This window comes from Danio rerio, chromosome 8 (genome assembly GCF_049306965.1).
Source record: "Danio rerio strain Tuebingen ecotype United States chromosome 8, GRCz12tu, whole genome shotgun sequence".
Taxonomy (NCBI): domain Eukaryota; kingdom Metazoa; phylum Chordata; class Actinopteri; order Cypriniformes; family Danionidae; genus Danio; species Danio rerio.
Window position 1 is genome coordinate 52,290,489 of NC_133183.1, and position 20,130 is coordinate 52,310,618.

The window sequence follows — 20,130 nt, forward strand, 5'->3', positions numbered from 1 at the left end:
AGGCAAAACATACATGCCACTAGCATGAGAAGCACTCACAGAAAGAGAAAAAAGGGGGGCCTTGAAAGCTAAATAAGTGCATGTGTGCGTCTTTATAAATATTGGTAGACCCATGTGGTGAGACTCAGCTGACGTTGGTGCGACTGAGGCTGTATAACATCTGCAGAGGGGCTGTGAATGGTGTGAGGAGAAACCCAGAGAGGTGCTCAGAGGGTCAGCCAGTTGATGGACGTCCTCCGGATCTCTGGAAAAAATGCTAGAAAATGGTTTAAACCTCTGCAGAGCACTAAAATCTGTATCCAGTCATGGATAATGTGCAGTGAAACGTGCTCAGGTGATCATGTGAGGACTTTTTAAGTGCTTAATGGTATTTCTATCCGAATGCTGAAGAAAACTAGCTTGCTGGATAATTTATTCGCTGTGAATCATAACATAAGTTTTTGTGACCCTCCACCACAGAAACAGTAATAAAGTCAATCGTTTGGAAATTGAGATTTACACACTATCTGAAAGTTGATTAAATCAGCTTTCTATTAATGTTTCATTTGATGGATAGAGCTGTATTTGCCTGAGATACCACTAATTCACAATATGGAATCTACAGGTTCACAAAAGTCTAAATTCTGAAGAAAATCGCCTTTATGTAATGTTGGGGATGTTTTCATCCACTCTGAGGTCATTTTAAGTCTTAATTTGGCCATGACTTTTTCCGTATTTCAGCTAGCAGAATGATTTTTGGTGACAAATCTTATTTTGACACATATTTTGGGAAAATGAAATTTTTAAAAAACTCAATATCACTCTCTGGATAAATTTTCTACCCTTTTGTTATTTTACTCTGTGAAACCCGACAAGTTAAGTTAATTCAAACTGCTTGAGGAAACCGATCGCGGCAAACTATTTAAGTTTTGAAACAAAATGATTTGAGTACTGTAAACTTATATTGAGTCATATACACAGATATTATTTGTGTTGATGTAGTCAAATTGGTAGGAGTTAAGTTAATAGAACAAATTAAGTTCAAACAACTACATAGCTACTCAGATGGTTTGCTATTATTTCTAGCATTAGCGTTAAAAAAATATATATAAAATTAGTTCATGACTCATTAGATTTGAGTTTTGCTTTTATTAAAAGTTAAACTAACTTATTTCATTTAGTGATTTTCACTATTAGGTTTTACAGTGTACTCAAACTGCTGTAAAATGCATCAGATTCAAATTTGTTATGCATAAATCTGTTAATCAGTCTTGGTCCTGATCAAACCTTCTAAACTGTTTAAAAAATTATAGGATTTTACCTCTTTAACTGCCAAATTTATAAATGACGTCACTGACTTGGTGAAAAAAAACACACAAAATGACATGTTTTCATTATGAAAAAGTAATTGTGGACTAGATTTTTTTACTTTTATCAAAGTCTTAAACATGTGAAACAACATTGCCTTTAATGTATTGTTAGATGTAAATTTTTTCTACTTAATTTACTGTTGGTGGCTGTTTTTATCCTATTGGCTTCCATTATAACCACTTTTTAATTGAAAAACCATGACAGCATATAATCATGCATTTTAAATTGTTGGTTTTTACTGTTGATCATCAGTTGGCACCATTACCTCTTTAGGCCTGTGCAGAAAAAGCTTTTGGATTTTATATGGAGTCTAACAGCAAATAAAAGTGCATGTATGTGTGTCTGTGAGTGTGTGAGTGTGACCGTGACCTTTGTGCACTTACCTTAATGTGTCTGAGAAAATTAAACATGCATCTCAGCTCTCAGAACTACATGGAGTGAATAAAAACAAAGATTGTGTATTTATGCATCATCAAATGTGGTTATAATGGAAGTCAATGGGGCAAAAACAGCCACCAACAGTAAACTAGGGAAAATAAAATTTAACAATCCATTAAAGCCAATGTTGTTACTAACCGTTCACATGTCCAAGACTGATAAAAGGTGAAAACAATTTAAACTTTTATATTGAAAATACATAATTTTGTGTAGTTTTTCAACAATCAGTGACCTCATTTATGAATTTGCCAATTAAAGAGTTAAAATCCTGTAATTTTCTTAACAATTTTGTAGTTTTGATCAGGGCTGAGGTTGATTCACAGATTAATGCAAAAAATGTTGAAAAAAAAAAAATATATATATATATATATATGATGTATTTTTGAGGCAGTTTAATTCAATGGATCTTCTCATCCCAAACACAACAACAGGGTAGTAAATTTGAAGTAGAGATCTGCCCTGGACTAAATTTTGAATCCCGCTCCCGCCCGCACCCGCCAGGTTTTGCCCGAACCCGACCGCTCCCGCTTATATTAAGAATTTATTGTCCCGCTGTCCGCCCCGCCCCGTTTTCTGGCCGCCGTGCCCGATCCCGCTAAAGAGCGGGGGAGAACAAAACCGAAAATCCCCCAGCTATACAGTCCAGACAGCCAAGCTGTCTGTGTAAACACACACACACACACAGCACCAAGCACACACACACAGACAAATCTCTATCTCTCTTATACGCGCGCGCACTAACACACACACAAGCCCCAAGCAGACACACAGGCGTTTGCTGTTATATCAACTCAAATGCTTGTAATACCATGTATCAAGTACCAATGTAATACCAAAAGGTTTTATATAAAGGAGTTATAAATACTGAGTCGCGCCAGCTCCGGGCAGCAGCGCACATTACTCTCGGGCCAGTTCCGGCGCGGATGCGGCAGCGTCGGCTCGCTTACGGCCGCCGCATCTGGCCCGAATTCGGGCCGGAATTGGGCAGTGAGTCCACAAGCATCCGGAGTCCGGCAGCCGGAGCCGGGCTGAGTGGTAAGTCTCCGGCAGGGGAGAATCTAGCCGGAACTGGCCCGAGTGTATTTTGCTATCTGGGAAAGCTCTCTCTCTCTCATTCGCGCGCGCGCGCGCACTAACATACACACACACAAGCACCAAGCACACACACAGGCAAAGCTCTCTCTCTCTCTCTCTCTCATTCGCATAGCAATATCCGCGATATTGCTAGACAGCCCGCTACCGTCCCAAATTAAACCCGTTACCGACCGCTCCCGCGATTTATTCGGAAATTTATTCATCCAGCCGCGGGAATGCAGACCTCTAATTTGAAGCATGAACAAGGGTTAAAGTACACATGAAATCAAAACTAACCATATTGATTTTTTTAGCTTACATTGCTAGTTTTGTGGTGTGCATGTCAAAGAAAAAAAGTTTGCCTTTGTAATCTAAACTGAAATCTGAAAATGCACTTCCTGTTTGTTCTCAGTTAAATTATCTGATTATGTCTGTCAGAGGTATTGGTTGTGGCCAAAGAGCTTAGAATCACCAAGAGGTCGACGTTCTATTGCAACAGCAGCGCCCAGCAACAGCCCCGGATTCCGCCATTTTGGAGTGAAAGCGATCGGCTGTCAATCTTATTGCTGTCGAGATGGCAAGCAGCTGCTTTGTTTTTTATTTATTTATATAAACGCCGCATTAAAGCTGAGATACAACCTGAAAGATGACAATAAAACACTTATGCCTAGTTCAGACTGCGTGATTTTAGCCCCGATGTTGGCTCGCCGACAGGTTTTGAGAAATCGCAGACAAATGCCTAATAATCACAGGCAAATTGGTGCTCGTGTTTGTGAGTGACAATCACACAGTATGAACTGTCAAAAAAGCGATCTGAGAGAATCGCCGATAAGTCGCCGATGCCTGCAAGATATTTGGCATGCTAAATAACTGGAGCTGTCAGCGATTCAAATCATGCCGTGTGAATTGAGTTTTGACTGAAAATAACATACGATTGCCTACAGCCAATGAGAGAGCAGCATTCACTTGTGTGTGCGTGTGTGTATACCTGCTGCAGGCCAGCAGGAGGCTGGGGGAGAAGTTAAAAGCGCTCTTTTTCGGTTTATTTGGACCCACGAAATGGAGGAAAAACTAGTGGAGGTTTGACAGGACTCAGGAGCAACTGTGTCTGTTTGACATTTCATACAGAAAGAAATTAGTTTATTATCAATGTTGTGGAGAAATGGCTAATTCCCTTTAAACCCAGGTGAGCAAATATGTACATTTTCCTCCCCATTAAAGGCTTCTTTTTCATTATGTAGTTAATAACAAAAGATGTACTACGTGTTTTTGGCTGTGAGACGTAGTTTGGACGAAGTTGTCGGTGATTTTCTTCCTATAGTAAAGTCATGCAATGTGAAAGTCCCTGTCGCCGATCCATCTTGCAGTGTAAACAAAGCAGCGACGAAACGCTAGCCCAGATAGTCAAGCAGTGAGAAAACATCTGTGACACGACTACTTTGAAAATCATGCAGTCTGAACTCAGAATTACTATCACAATCATCAGCACTTTTAATAGTTTATTTTACAGACTTATAATATGCTGTTGTTCTATTAGAATTTCCATTACAAAATGGATGCCTGTTTTCTATGCTCTTTGGTGTGGCTAACATACTTAAACACGCCCCTCCAACTGTCAGTTTTGACAGCGCCATGAAAACAAACAGAAATGGAGAAGAGGAGGTGTCTGTTAGGTTGTAATAAACTCTCCTGAAACCGTTTTGCCGCTTTTTCTAAATGAAATGCCTAATTTATTCCATCTAATCAGCTTGCAGTAAAAAACAAAAAACAAAAAACAAGCCTTGCCCACTGTTTTCTCATTTAATAATCTGTTTCACTTGGAACTGGGTCAAACTGTAAAGTTTAGACTTTCAAGTTGCCCAAATTAAGTTCTTAGCAATGAATATTACATCAAAAATTGAGTTTTGATATATTAACAGTAGAAAATATTTTTACTTAATCTACTTAAATGATTTTTGGCATAAAATGAAAAATCTATCATTTGGACTCAATACAATGGTTTTTAGGCTATTGCCAACATAAGAAGGTTTTGTGGTCCAGGGTCACATATAATGGTTATAGATTCCATGCAAGCAGAACTAAAAGCATAGAGGCTCCATCCACGGGCAAGAGTGGCAGAAGCAAAGAAAGGGAGAGAGATACAGAGAAGGAGAAAAGGAGGAGGCCACACAATCCGCAGCCGCTGGCTACAACAGGACGGCTTGAGCCAGGCCATCTGCAATAGATTATAACGATTCATCTGAGAAAGCGTGAGAGAAGGAGGGGAAATAAAGACAGAGGGGACGTCAGACCAACTCAAAGACACATTCAGAGGAAGAGAGGGAGATAAAGAGCAAAAGAGGGACTGCGCCAATGTGAGGAAGTAAGTGCACATGAGTGACAAAATGGATGAGTAGGTGAACACGTATATTGAATGAATCAGTGAGTGAATGAGTGCTTGAATGAAGAAGCCAATGAGCAAATGCCTGCTTGAATGAAAAAGTAAGTGAATTTGAGTATGTGAGTGCGCCTAACAGAACAATGAAGGAATTAATCAAGTAAGCAGCCAAAGGGTTTTGGCCCATTAAATACCTTGGTTCAAAACAGACAAACTGAGGTTTTAAGGAGTGGTCTTAAACAAAGGTTTATCAAAGTAAGAAGAGGATTAGTCCCATTGCGCATTCCCCATAGTTATTATGAAGCTATTAGCTAACTTCAATGCTTCATATAATATTGACAATTTTCCACTAATTATTTCCCAGTCTTTTGAGAAATGTTTTGATCATTCAGAGTCACTGTAAAAGATAAAGATAAAAAATCTAGAAAGGTGACAAATGAATCTACTTCATCTTGCAGCACAGGGAACTTTATGACAAAGTGTGGAATACAGTGACAGGTTGTAGCAAATGGTTGTAGCCTATAGGGAATATGCAAAGCTAATGTTTCTTCCCATACAGAAAGACCTTAGGTGAACGATTAATGTGACTGTTTTGGCACAGTTCCTTTTACAGCACTGATGTTGTAATGTAATTAAAATATAATTAGTTAAATAGACTTCAGCATTTATTTACCAGTTGTTGAAGTGTAAACCGAGCTGAAAAGCCGTTTACATGCACGTGCCCGTCAGAAACGCCATTGGAAATACTGGAGTAAAATGAATTTCAATACTTTAAAGACATGGTGCGGAAAAATATAATACAGCGTATATCATTTAGGAACTGCAGATCACTGTTTTTTAAAGAAAACAGACCTTATACGAGCTGATTTTATAACTGGATAGAGTTCATCGGAAGCGTTTGACCCAGGTTACTGACAAATTAAAAGTCCTTCTGCATGCTTCTGCATATACGCTATTATTGACCTTTTTCTTAGAATGCAAAATAACCCATTTTGCTTTATGTGTATGCATAAGAAGGATGCTTCGACAATTCAGTCGGCACCTTAATGCGTATAAAGAGTTACATTTAAACAGCTTTGAAACGCTAGTTTTAATCTATTTACTTGCTTTTTGAACTAATACTGCTGTTGATCAGTGCCACCTCCTGGACTGATTATTTAAAAAAAATACAATCTAATGGGATGGAAAACAACGGCTGCGAGTTATTTTACTCTCATCGTCAGACAGCATTTTGTGCCGTTTAAATGGAGCCTCGTCAACGCTTTAAATCATTCGCGCTAAAGTCAACATTTTTTCTTTTTTTAAAATATATAACCAACCCAAACAAATGTAATTCACCAAAATGTTAACACACACGTACTAACAAAAAGAGTGGCACAAAGTGAAAATAAAATGCCATTTTGAAAGGACAGAAAAACACATACCCTGGCAGATACTTCACAATACAAACTAACTAAATGAAACATAAAGGGCTCCCAGTTAGAATCAACATGCAAATCAGCCAGAATGGTATCAGTCACATACTTTTATTTATATTTGTGTGATGTGTGAGAGCGTTTAAGAGCTGCTGAGCCCAGTATAACAGCTCGGGAACACACATGCACACTGTATTTCAGCATCTTATCTGACAGCAGACACTAAATTAGGAGAAAATTTTTCTCTTGTACTTGAACCAAATCTGACATAGCGGCGTTAACAAAGATCTTTCAAAATCAAAGTTGTGCATTACAAAAACACGTCGTAAGCCACTGAAAATAATATTGACACCCATTTTCAGATTGCAAATTATATATTGTAAGTGCTGTAAATGAAAGTTCTAAGAATCCTACAAAAAGAGGCTGCAGCAGCCAAGAATAAGGTCTATATGCTGGTTTCAAAGCCTGGCATGCATTGCGCACCTTTCCAATACTGCTGTTTAGTGTGTGTGAGTGTCTCTGTATAATTGACATGCTGCTAGTTACTGTTCAGCATTAATCCAATTAAATGAACTCAACATTTTCTCTCTTTTTCTTTTTTGAAGAAAGAAAGAAAGAATCACTGCCTAAAGTTGGATTGGAGTGACATCAACTCCCCCTTCATATGATTGGCTAGAGGAGCAACTGTCAATCTAAACTAGTGGACCAATGATGATAATGAAGGCTGCCCATGATTTAAATGAAACTTGAATTGCATCTTGGAAATACAAGCACAGTATGTAGGAACAAGAGTGAAGGGGATTTTGTTTGCTATTAGGAAAACTTTGAATTCAGATTTTTTCCCAGTGTAATTCTAAGCACCTTTCCAATTTCTTCCAGTTTAAGTGCTCATTTTCTTTCGGTACGTGACCTCGTTGTTTCTTATTCTGCATTTAGTTTTTCATTTTTGCGCATAATAATTTTACATGTGATGTAAATGTTTGGATTTATGCTTATAATTTTTTGATCAGCAACCACAAAACATTTGTTAGGATTTTGATCCCATATAATTGCACAAGATATCTGCGTGACAAATTTTTAAGATAACCAATACGAAAATAAATAAATAAATAAATAAAAAAGGTTTGACTCTATCTGCAAATGCGTCTTATGTTAGGGTTAGGTTTATTTGAATATTTAGCTGATATATAGTTGATCTGGTTATAGTAAATTCTTATAGCAAATTTGTAGTAAATTATTTACTTTTCAAAAGTAAATGAATCACTTATAGTAAATCCAATATCTGTTAAAAAATCAACAAATTTAAGCACTAGAATATATTTAACATTCTCATTCATATATTTAACATTCTCATTCTCATAAACATAGCCCTATAGTATATACATTTCTGGGGATCACGAATTATGCACAGCACAAGAACTAGAAGCCTTGTCAGAGTTAAAGGTCACATGGATTCCACCCAGCATTAGCAGATTCTGAAGAACAATGTTCAGGAATCAGTCAAGAAGCTGAAGTTACGGCAGGGTTGGATGTTTTAGCAGGACAATGACCCAAAGCACATTTCCAGATCTACCAAGGGATTCGTGCTTAGACATGATACAATGTTCTAGAACAGTCATCCCAATCCCCAGACTTGAATATCATCAAAAATCTATGGATCGATTTGAAAAGGGCAGTTCATGCTCAACACCCGTCAAAACTGCCTGAACTGGAGAAATTGTGCAAGGAAGAATGACCCCAAATTTAGGCAATTATCACTGACTATACGAAGCATCTACAGGCTGATATTTCAGCTAAAGGTGGCTGTACAAAAGATTGATGCCATTATTCTGTTAGGGTGCCCAATTTTTTGCACCTGTCTGTTTTTGTTAAGGCTTAAATTGCATTGCATCTGTTGATTAAATATTTGTTATGTCTGAACTGAAATGTTACTTTTCCCTAGGGCAGTGGCTCTTAAACTTTTTTTTATCAAGTACCACCTCAGAAAAAAATGGTCTCTCCAAGTACCACCAAAATGAGTAGTATTGAAATACAGTAGCGTAGTAGGCCCAGTAAAGCAGCTAAAACTCTGCACAATTAAAAAACGTGGCAGATTACCTCAGAAACATAGGCTATATGTCATATGTGGGGTATTATATACATAATTTTTGATAAATTTTGAAATGTGTGTAGCATGTACATGACATTCTTCATTCCTCCGCGTACCACTAGAAGGAAGCCGGCGTACCACTAGTGGTACACGTACCACAGTTTGAGAACCACTGCCCTAGGATATAAAATATATCCAAATGAAATTGCTCATTTAAAAGGCCAGCAGGCTATGGCTTGTAGTTATGAAGTTTATCAGGGGTGGCCAAACTTTTGCGTAACACTGTATATAGCGGTACTTTTTCAGAATGAGTCTGGGTTGAAGATATTAACCAGATAATTTAATGACTGCAATCTGACATGTTGTTGTAAAATTACTTATTGTTAGCACAACGTCTAAAGAGGAGCATCAAAATAAAGTTACAGCTTCCAGTCTTATTAATCTTTCCCCTGCTGGTGAAATGTGTGACATTTGCTCCAGTGAGAAACATTAAGGGCTGTTCTTTGGCCTGACGATGAAAACACAGCTTGATTTTGGCTTTGTCTAAGGTCTGAGCATGTTGGTCTGTCTGGACTATTGATATCCAGCCAGAAAAGGTGGAAAAAGAGTCTATGAGTGGCTGAGTGACTGAGAAGGGTGACTGAGTGAGTGATGAATGAATGAGAGTGAGTGACCTAGAGAGTGACTGCTTGAGCGAGGGAATGAATGAGTTTAGACAGGAATTGGGTGTGTGAGTTATAAAAAGCATCTGGTGGTTTCCTCTACTCATTATTGTACCTTTAGAAACTCTAACTGTACCAACTAGACAACAAAAGTCCTCAATCAAACATGGAAATGTGTGCCAGGTTTGCTGAGATATGTTGTAATGGCAATAGGGCTGTGTGAATCTGTGATTCAATTTAAACCGCAGCGGAAATACGTCTTAGACCAAAATTGCTTGAGGTTCAGTAAATTCACCCACAAACATGTACAAACAGGACACAAAACCATTTTCACATGAAGACAAATACACAGTACAATTGGATGATTGTATTAATCCAGACCAGACCACTTAATATATGCACTGGATTTGGCGGTTCAACTTCTAACAATTAATAAACAGCCTCCGGCAACGTCTTTGATTAGCGTAAACACTGAAGTGCACGTACATGCTCACAAACAGCGCAACAGACGTGCGCTCACTCTGAGTGGCGTCTCTGTTTTGTGTCTGTTCCGCTCGAGCTTTATTAGGTTGTAAAGGAAGCGAGAGCTTGTCAGAAATCTTTTTTTAATCCTGTTGATTTCGACACTGATCATCGCCAGCATTCCTTATGAAATCACTCTTTCCATTTGTTGACCTCATGCCATGTGATCTAGCAGCGAGAGAGGGGACAGGTGAGAGAAGAGAGAAGAAAAAGAGAAGAAATAAATGATACTATCGCTTAGGTTGCTGTCTATGTAGTTTAGAGATGTGATATGTTAGTGTTTACAGCCTATTTACATTGGAAATACATACCTTGGTCTACAATTTGCAAAATGGAAAATATGCTGCTCTGGGTACATTTTGTAGCATGTTTCATATGGCAAATCCACAAGAGGGCACTGTCTACATTTTTGTTTATTTGTAATCTGTAACTTAAGGTACATTTTGTTTTGTTTCAGATAAATGTTATTCTTGAACGTGCTCATGAGAAGCTGGGGCTTTTCCCACGGATCATCTATCCTAACCCTTCCCCAAACCCAACCAATAGTGTTTTCAGAAGCAAGCGTAAAAGAAAAGACAAACTAAAACCAATTAAAACATATAGAGACAGAACTTAGCATAAAATTGTGTCAAAACAAATTACTGAGTTACAAGCTGCCATCAAAATGCCTGTAACAAATTTACAGCCTTAAACATTTGAAGATGAATCAGTATGACTCTTAATGAAAGCTGATTTTATTGTTTATAGACTATTATAATTTTGAAAAGAAACAAAGTCAATTGTTTTTCAGCCATAACATAATAAATTGATTAAACATAACAGTAATCTAACAGACTTGTATGCAGTTATATTTTAGATAAAAGCTTTTATTTAATAAAAAAACCTGCAACAATATCACAAAAACATTAAAGTTCATGTAAAATCAACATTTATAATGTTTATTTTGCATATGCACATTGTTATTCTTTAGTTAGGCAGGTAATCCATGAAAGTTAATCCACTGAAAAAAAATACTCTTTGGTAATCTTCAGTCAAAGTCTGAGCATTTGCTACTATATTTGGAGTGACGCTGCTTCTCTGTTGACATTAGTTTGACAGATTCAGCTAAAATATTTTTAACCACACCCCCTCTTCCTGTTAGTTTTCTACAAAGGAATGACGCGCTAAAAAAAACCCCGCCCTCTACGGAATAATATTACGTTTAGGTTAAAAGTACAATCAGCATTCTCAAACAAAAGTCTTAGCAACTTCTTGTTCACAAGGACTTCAAACATCACAACTTCTAATTTTCATAAATTGTTTAATTGTTTTATTTTCATAAATTTGATTTGCTGGCGTGCCAAACAGAATTACAATTTCCTACAGTGTTTCCTCAGGTCTAGTCATTCAGAAAACTTTTGAATTGTCAATTTTAAAAACAAGTAGCTTTGCTAATCTAGTACATCTGAGAGACAGTAAATCAACACAATTATTGCTCTGATCACAGAGGAAATCTACTGTGAGAACTACTGACATCATCCAAAAACCACAGACAACATAAAAACTCTTCTCTAACATTTAACACTTGTTGAAGGATTTTACCTAACATAAACCAGAAACCATTATCTTAAACACAGCCCTTCATCACAGACATTGTGACAGATTATTGATCTAGTGATTCATGAAACAGAATGCCTCTGTTTCACACACAGGAAGCAAACAACTGTAATTAGCAAGACGATTAAAAGAACAGTTCATTCAATACTGAAAATGTTGTCATCATTAACTCCAATACCTTGCAAAAAACATGTTCGATATATTAGAATATATTTTGAAGAAAGCTGGAAACCTGTAATGATTGACTTCCATAGTTTTTGTTTTCCCAACAATGGAATTTAATGGTTACAGGTTTTTTTTTTTTGCTTTATTCAAAACATCTTCTTTTAAATTTAGCAGAAAAAAGGGAACTCATAAAGCTTTGGAACTACTTTAGGGTGAATAAATAGTGAGTAAATATTCATCTTTAAATTAACTATCCATTTATACTATGAACAAAGAGAATATAAATGCTAGGTGTCAATTTTCATAATGTGTGGTATGAACGGCGAAATTTTACAGAAATAGCTGCACATACTGTAGCATAATTATTGAACTGATTTGTCTTTGTGAATATATGAAGAGTTCAGATGCAAAACCCTCTAAATCTATCAGACCTCTTTTCTTGTAAATGAGCATTTTCTATCAGGCTCCTATAATTAGGTTCAGAAATGTTATTTTATATATAATGTAAAGGTCATTATCTAGTAAATAGAATCCCTTTTTTCAAAAAAAAAAATGTCACTTTAGACAATTTGGTTTTAAACAACTTTGGTTTTAAACAAGGTAAGTTTTCTTCTGCGTGAAAACCAGCTAAATCCACCAGTGCTTTTTATGCAAAAACCTCTAAATCCACATATTGGGACAAGACAGTGCAATTAGTTGAAAATCACTGAAGACACCATTAGAAATTATTTTACCAAACATAAAACACATTACACAAATCATCTAAAATTAACAGAAGAAAATGAATGAATGAAATCTGTCAAGTGCATAAATCAATAACATTAAAACTGACATTAACCTCATAGCATCCATGTGGGAATGAACTTTTTACTTTGTCTTTCATGAAACACAGTTGCTGTTTAATGTATAGTAAGTTGGACTCATTCAAAGTAGCGTCACTGCGCAAAAAAAGTTATGAATGCATGTTAGCCTATACTTTCAACTGTACGGTGTGTTTTCTTTTCCTTATAATGCACAGAGTTTTGAGGTAAGGGACGTTTTCATTTGCCATTTACTGACAGTCGGACAGGCTCATACAGTTCATCAAACTCCAAACTCCATCAAATCTTTTAAAATATAAATCAATAGCAGAATAAAACAGTCTCCTCATGAAAGCCGGTGTATCAGCACGCCATTACATTGAAAACATTACTTGATTTGATTTGCGCCTTCTGATTGGTTTGATTTGCTCCTTCTGATTGGTTCTCGAGATATAGCGGATTTTGCTGTCAAAGGCCGTTTAGAGGTTTTTGCCAACAAACTGTTATTTCTGAATACGTTGGTGCTGCGATTTAGATAATTTGAGGCAAATCTATTTGTTGATGGTGTAATACATGCCTAAAGCATTCGCTCAATGTCATTAGCTAATTTTTGGCGGAAGTGACCTTTAGCGGCTTTTGCAACTGAACTATTTTGATGTATAAACCATTTCATTAAACATTTCTCTGGCTTTACTCTTTTAGCAGGTTCCTCACATTTAGCATAATAGTTCTGGTACAAAGACACATTTCCATCAACAAACATCACTGAAATAAACATCTCTCACAAAACCCATAAAGAAGCCTTCAAAACAAATGCTAGTCTCTATAGTTACATGAAATACAGCAGGGTTTCCAATTGGACTGCTTTAAAAAGAACAATGAAAAAAGCAACAATGGTTTCCTTTGAGGGGATTAAACTGTGTACAAGCTTCTTGTTTATTCAATAAAACATCTCTGCTTGATAAAGTTTAGCAGATCTTATGTAATAGTAAAGAGCATGGTGAGCTGTCAAATGTGGGTTAGCTGATGGATAACGTGCGTAATGTGCTGTGTGAAATCTAATGCTACGGTGAACTCCTCGCTGTTTTTTAATAGCAAATACCCTCCAAAAACATGCTGTATTGGTTAACCCGTCTACATGCCATCTGTATCCATTTCTGATGGGTTTCCCATGAAAATCTGGCAGACGGATGAATCCTCGAATGAGTTGTAGGATCTGCGCGCTCACACGGCAAATAAGCTCCTTGTTAAACCAAATCATCTTTCCCTCCTCAAAAGACCTCAAGGATTACAGTCCCAGCGTTCAGAACCACTTTTCTTTTGGCGTACGTCTCTCTCGCTGTTTCAGAGCTGAGAAACGAGTGAGTGAGGGATGATGCAAACCCAAATGGATTTCCATGGTTAATCCTGGCAAGTCTGAACTCTGGGGTTCTTGTGTAACACGGCTCACCAAAAGACAAAACCACAAACACAGCAAGAAAAAAAAAAAGTGGTCTTTGAGCGTTTTCCTCCAGCATATTAAGAATGATTTCTGTTCAGTTTGAGACATATAAAAGGGGTGATTCTGGCTAGACAGAAGCCTTTAATCCCAAGTAGATTAATTGCAATTAAATGATTAATCAGGCATTTGTTACATTTGTGTTGTCTCACACATTTTTATGTGATCAATTACTATTATCATCATTGTATCCTTTATTTTACCAGGAAATTCACATTGAGATTAAAAACCTCGGTCCCACTTTATATTAAGTGGCCTTAACTAATATGTACTTACATAGGAACTAATAGTTTGTTACAATGTACTTATTGTGTAAATATAACATGTATTTACTGTGTACTTATGCTTGATTAAATACATGTATGTATATATCTGTAATTAACTTTTGTAATTACATTTGTAAATACACTGTTGACCATCCCTTACACCTTAACCCACCCTTAAACCTACCCATGCCACCAAACCTGTCCATAACCCAACCTCTATCCGAACTCAAAAGCACCACAAGTGTTCTCAAATACATCATAAACACAGTAAGTACATTGTATTTATTTTTTTGATGTAAGTACATAGTAGTTAAGGACACTTAATATAAAGTGGGACCAAAATCTCTTTTACAAGAGCGCCTGGCCAAGATAAGGCAGCATATGGCAGTTCACATGGGTTTAACAAACAAACAAACAGACAAACAAACAAACAAACAAACAAACAACGAGTAATATCATTCATTGACAAAGCAGACTATCCAACCCAAGTGTATAATACACAAGGGATTGAGGGATTGCTTTATAGAGCAAAACATACCATCAGATTGCAGAATGGTTCACAAATATTCACTAAATAGCATGTGGTGACGATAAAAGGCACATAATAGCCAAACAATGGAAGGAGCCCATATTGATCGATTTATGCTCACTAAATCACAGATGGAAAAAAATGTATAGCACGCAGCTTTTAGAATTAACAGAGCACTATATTTGTATAACACAGCAAAAAGCTTCTGAACTGTTTAAAGCTTGGTCAAGTTGCAAACAGGACTACATGGTGATGTCTAAACCAGACACCTTGACCTGACTACAGTATAGACCCAGTGCAGTACATGGATGCATAGAGAATAAATCAACACAGCAAAAACCAAAACACATGCCAAGCCAAAACTTTATCCTGACATTGGGCTTTTTGAATCAATTTAGAGGCGCTGATTTTGACAACCACTGCTCGTTAACCGAATATTAACCGTTAATCGATCAGAATAATATTCAATTATCATTTATTTAACAAAAAAGTAATCGACGCATTTATTTTGTGTTTGATACATTAAATATTGCATTCATGTTGCAAAAAATATTAATTTATTTTAACATGTGAACAACAGCTAACAGAAAATATTAACAACAGAACATTGTAAATTCTTCACGCAGTTGAAGTGTTTTCAACAGCATAAAAAAACCTAACTAAAAAGTATAAAATATGGGCCTGCCATAAATATTTTTTTAAAAAACACAAAACAATAAAATATTTTTTACAAAACAAAAACACTGACTGAATCCAACTAGAAATCAACTAGAAATACCTCAAACAAACCGCTCCATGAAAAATTAGCAGTTAATTAATGCTTCGCTATAATTCTTAAATCACAAACCTCTGTCAACATTTTTTAATATAAGTCACTATTTTAAAGTATTTCTCCAGATCTTTACCATAGTGTTTCTGTGCTTTTAGGTAAAGTTGAGTTCAGGTGAGGGAGTGCTTTAAAAAGTAGCTAAACTGTCCTCAATTTAGTGTAGCCTGTGTCAAACTGTCACTGAACCACCAGTATATCAATATAGGCTTTGCTAAAAGGCTGTTTATCTTACCAGCAAAGAGGGACAATAATGATAGCCTACTAGAGATGTTAAAGGAAATTAATAATTAGATGTAAACTTAGCAAAACAGATCCTATCAATGTTGTAACATAGAATGCCCTTAAATTGTATAGCCTATGTAGGCTATACTGTAGTTGACGCCAAACAATCAAGTTACTTTAATGAGATTGTGTCACCTGTCAAATGTAGGTCTGCTCTTTACAGAAGCTTTAACTAAAAATAGAAAAACTTAAATAAGACCTAAAACATTAATGAGACAGTTATGACTATGTTAATAAGTATATTTCTACCGCCTATCAGCTTTTCATATTCTTTCCTCAGCAAATTTACTTTCTGCAAGGAGCTAAATGCTTTTTTGCCACTTTACTCAAGCAAACTAAATTATTGCTACATACATAAACACACATAAGCACCAGCGCTCTTGACTAAATATCAGAATGAAGAAAATGATTGGAAGATTGACATTATCCTACCAGCTGATGTGTGAGGACGATCCTGATGAGTGGTTCAATGGACAGATTGAGTGACAGTGCAGGAGACGGTTCAACCTTCAGAGAAATGAGATGACTGGCCATCTGGATCTTATGATCTTTAAAATCCACTGCTTCATTGATCCTGCAGAAATGGACAGTCAGTTATAGGTTATACATTCATTCATTTTCTTTTCGGCTAAGTCACTTTATTAATCTGGGGTTGCCACAGAGGAATCCAGCATATGTTTTACATAGTGGATGCCCTTCCAGCTGCAACCCATCACTGGTAAACATCTATACACACTCATTCACACACATACACTACGTACATTTTAGTGCACCCAAATCACCTATTTCACATGTCATTAGACTTGTGGGGGAAACCAGAGCACGGCTGATGTCCTGCAAAGTTTAGTTCCAACCCCAATCAGACACACCTGGGCTGGCTTTCTAAAAACATTTATGCAGGTGTGTTGAGGCAAGTTGTAGCTAAAATCTGCAGGACACCGGCTCTCTAGGACCGAGTTTGAACACCACTGGGTTAGATGAATGGTGTGGTTTTTAGTGAACTTGCTGATAACAAAACTGATTCAATGGTTATTCAGTAAGTGAAATTATTAAATTAGCTTCAATTCTAAAAAAAAAAAACTTTTGTTTTGAGCAAATTGGTTTGATGTTTAGATAATGAGGTAATACTTATTTTGAGCAATTGGCTAAATGATATACTTAATGACTTACTCATTTTTCCTAACTAATAAAATAATAGTTGAATGACTTAATTGCTTATTTTCTTAAACGATTTAGTAACATGTTTAGTCATTAAATGAATCAATGATTTTAAATGAAAAACCCTAACTTGGGATTGAATGGCTCATTTGTTTCCTTGCTGAATGAATCAATGTGAATGAAAGAATAAGTTGAATGAATGATTCAGCAGTTTACGTATTTCACAGCTGAATGAATAAATGTTTTAAATAAATGACCAACAATTTTCTTCTTTTAAACTCAGACAAAGTAGAATTGTTACTTGTTGGGCCTAAATCCTATACACAGCAGATCTTACAACTAGACCTACAATTAGAGGGATCAGGCCCGTGCAGAGGCCGTACAAAGGGCATGATGTCGCGCGCGTTCTGATCACCTGTGTTGTCGCGCGCGAACTGTAATGCAGTTGGGGGTGGGGGTGGGGGGGTGGTTGAGCGCACGTACTCAAGATTGGTGTTGTCGTGCGCCTACTGAAGGGCGTACAGAGGGTCTGTCGCGTCGCAGGGGCACTTTTGATCATTTTGGAAGGGCACTTTATATCCAAGACTAAAAAGGGCACAGGTTGAGCCCTATGTGTGTACGTGCCTGAGAGGGATACAAAGTTAGCGTTAGCTCTATTGTAAAAGATCTGGGTGTCATTAGACAGCAATTTAACTTTTGAAAATCATATATCCCATGTCACAAAAACTGCCTTCTTTCATCCCCTATTAACAAACTTCAGCTAGTACAAAATTCAGCAGCCAGAGTTCTTACCAGGTCTAGAAAATATGATCATATTACCCCAAATTTTTCCTCCTTACACTGGCTGGCTGTTAAGTTTCGTATTGAATTTAAAATATTACTTCTCACCTATAAAGCTCTAAATAATCTAGCTCCTGTTTATCCAACCAACCTTCTGTCTCTCTACAATCCAACCTGCTCTTTAAGATTTCAAAACTCAGGGCTTCTGGTAGTACCTAGAATAGCAAAGTCGAGTAAAGGAGGTCGAGCCTTCTCATTTATGGCTCCTAAACTCTGGAATAGCCTTCCTGACAATGTCCGAGTCTCAGACATACTCTCGCAGTTTAAAACTGGATTAAAGACCTATCTTTTTAGCAAAGCATACACTCAGTGCATCACTTAGCGGTATGATACATGAATATGCTCCATGCAGATTTTTGCTTATGGTTTATATGCACTAAGAACAGCAGCTACACTAATTATTTTCTTTATTATCTATTTCCATCTGAACTATGCAGCGCCACTGATCTGATCCAAGACCAGCGACAACATGATCCCAAGGTTTCCATAATCATGGACCATGCCGTCTCCTGAGCAGCTGCAGTGGTGTTCATGGAGGAGTGGAGAGCATGAGACTGATTCCTGTGATGCTCCAGGGACTGACGAGTCTTCGCTGAGGTCCAGCATTCTCCAGCCTCCGGCGCCTAGGCTGCAGCTCTGCACAAGACGTTTGGCCATAGGAGAAATGGTCGTGCCCAACTGAGTCTGGTTTGTCTCGAGGTTTTTTATTTCTTCACTTTGGCCAAATGGTGAAGTTTTTTTCTTGCCGCTGTCGCCACTGGCTTGCATAGTTCGGGATCTGTAGAGCTACGCGTCGATGGATTTGCTCTTTAGTGTTTGGACCCTTGTGATTTTTAAACCACACTGAACTGAGCTAAACTGAACTGAACTTAAACACTGAAAACTGGACAGACACTGTTTCAATTTACTATAATATTCTATGTGAATGTGCTATGACACAATTTACATTGTAAAAGTGCTATACAAATAAAGGTGAATTGAATTGAATTAAATTTGTTAAACAAATGTTAAATGATTCTTTTAATGTTTTCTTCCGAAATAAATCAGTGTTTTTAAATGAATCAATTTGCTTACGGACTTATACAATGACTCGTTAAGTTATTTTCTCCCACATAAATCAGTGTTTTTGAATAACTTGGTTGAAAGTTTTCAGTGACTCACTGTCTTATTTCCAAAATGAGAATTAATATTTCAAAATACAGGATTTAAATTATTAATTTAATGATTCATTTATTTGTTTCTTTGCTGGATGTATCAGTATTGATTAATGTAGCAACTCTTTTTTTTGTCCCCTTTGTTGAATGAATTAGTGTTTTTTAAAAGAATCAGATTAATGATTCATGGGCTGCATGATGATGCAGTGGGTAGCACATTCACCTCACAGCAGGAAGGTCGCTGGTTCAAGCCTCAGCTGGGTCAGTTGGCATTTCTGTGTGGAGTTTACATGTTCTCCCCGTAATCACGAGGGTTTTCTCCGGGTGCTCTGGTCTCCCCCACAGTCCAAAGACATGCGGTACAGATGAATTTGGTAGGCTAAATTTTCCATAGTGTATGTGTGTGAATGAGTGTGTATGGATGTTTCCAAGTGATAGGTTGCAGCTGGAAGGGCATCTGCTGCGTAAAACATATGATGGGTAAGTTGACAGTTGATTTCGCTGTGGCGACCCCAGATTAATAAAGGGACTAAGCCAAAAAGAAAATGAATGAATGAATAATGAATCATTCAGTGACTCACTCGCTCACTTCCTTCTATGCTGAATGAATTAGTGTTTTTGAAATAATATTTAAAATAATTTGAATTAATCACTTGTTTCCTTTTAAAAAAAAAATACATTTGCTGAATAAATGATTACTGTATAGTCTTTTTGAACAAACTGTCTTAAAAAACATATATTTTTTGTCAAACAAATATTTTCATAAATCACATGGGATCACTAACTAGCATACTACATATACTACTTAAACTATTTTTGGCAAATCTTTCTTTGTAGAACTATGTTAGGATGTGTTTCTGAATTCAACATCTTTCTTGTTGCCTTGCTGATTTTGAACAAGTGAATCACAGAATCACTTACGAAGACAATGCAAAACTGCTAAAGAATGCACAGACAGCGTGTTGTGATCTTAATAAATAACTGACAGTGGATATAACATTTGTGCGTTTGTGACTAAATCTTTACATATCACATATCTGGGTTCTCATAAATATTTAAATGTTAACAAGCTCTCTCAGCTTTGTT

At 36.8% G+C, this 20,130-nt stretch overlaps 1 protein-coding gene and 1 long non-coding RNA gene across 6 annotated transcripts in view; one reads left to right on the forward strand and one right to left on the reverse strand.

Annotated features, from left to right (window-relative positions):
• The window catches only part of adgrd1 (adhesion G protein-coupled receptor D1), a 121,373-nt gene that overhangs the window by 51,917 nt on the left and 49,326 nt on the right, over nucleotides 1-20,130 (reverse strand). For all 5 annotated transcript variants that reach the window (XM_073911109.1, XM_073911107.1, XM_073911108.1 and 2 more), the window contains one exon: nucleotides 16,325-16,466. In XM_073911109.1, coding sequence (XP_073767210.1) covers nucleotides 16,325-16,466 — 142 coding nt within the window. The remainder of the gene's footprint in view (nucleotides 1-16,324; nucleotides 16,467-20,130) is intronic.
• On the forward strand, nucleotides 4,568-9,178 carry LOC141375914 (uncharacterized). The gene is made up of 2 exons (XR_012384730.1): nucleotides 4,568-5,224; nucleotides 7,260-9,178. It is a non-coding gene; the product is annotated as an uncharacterized lncRNA (long non-coding RNA).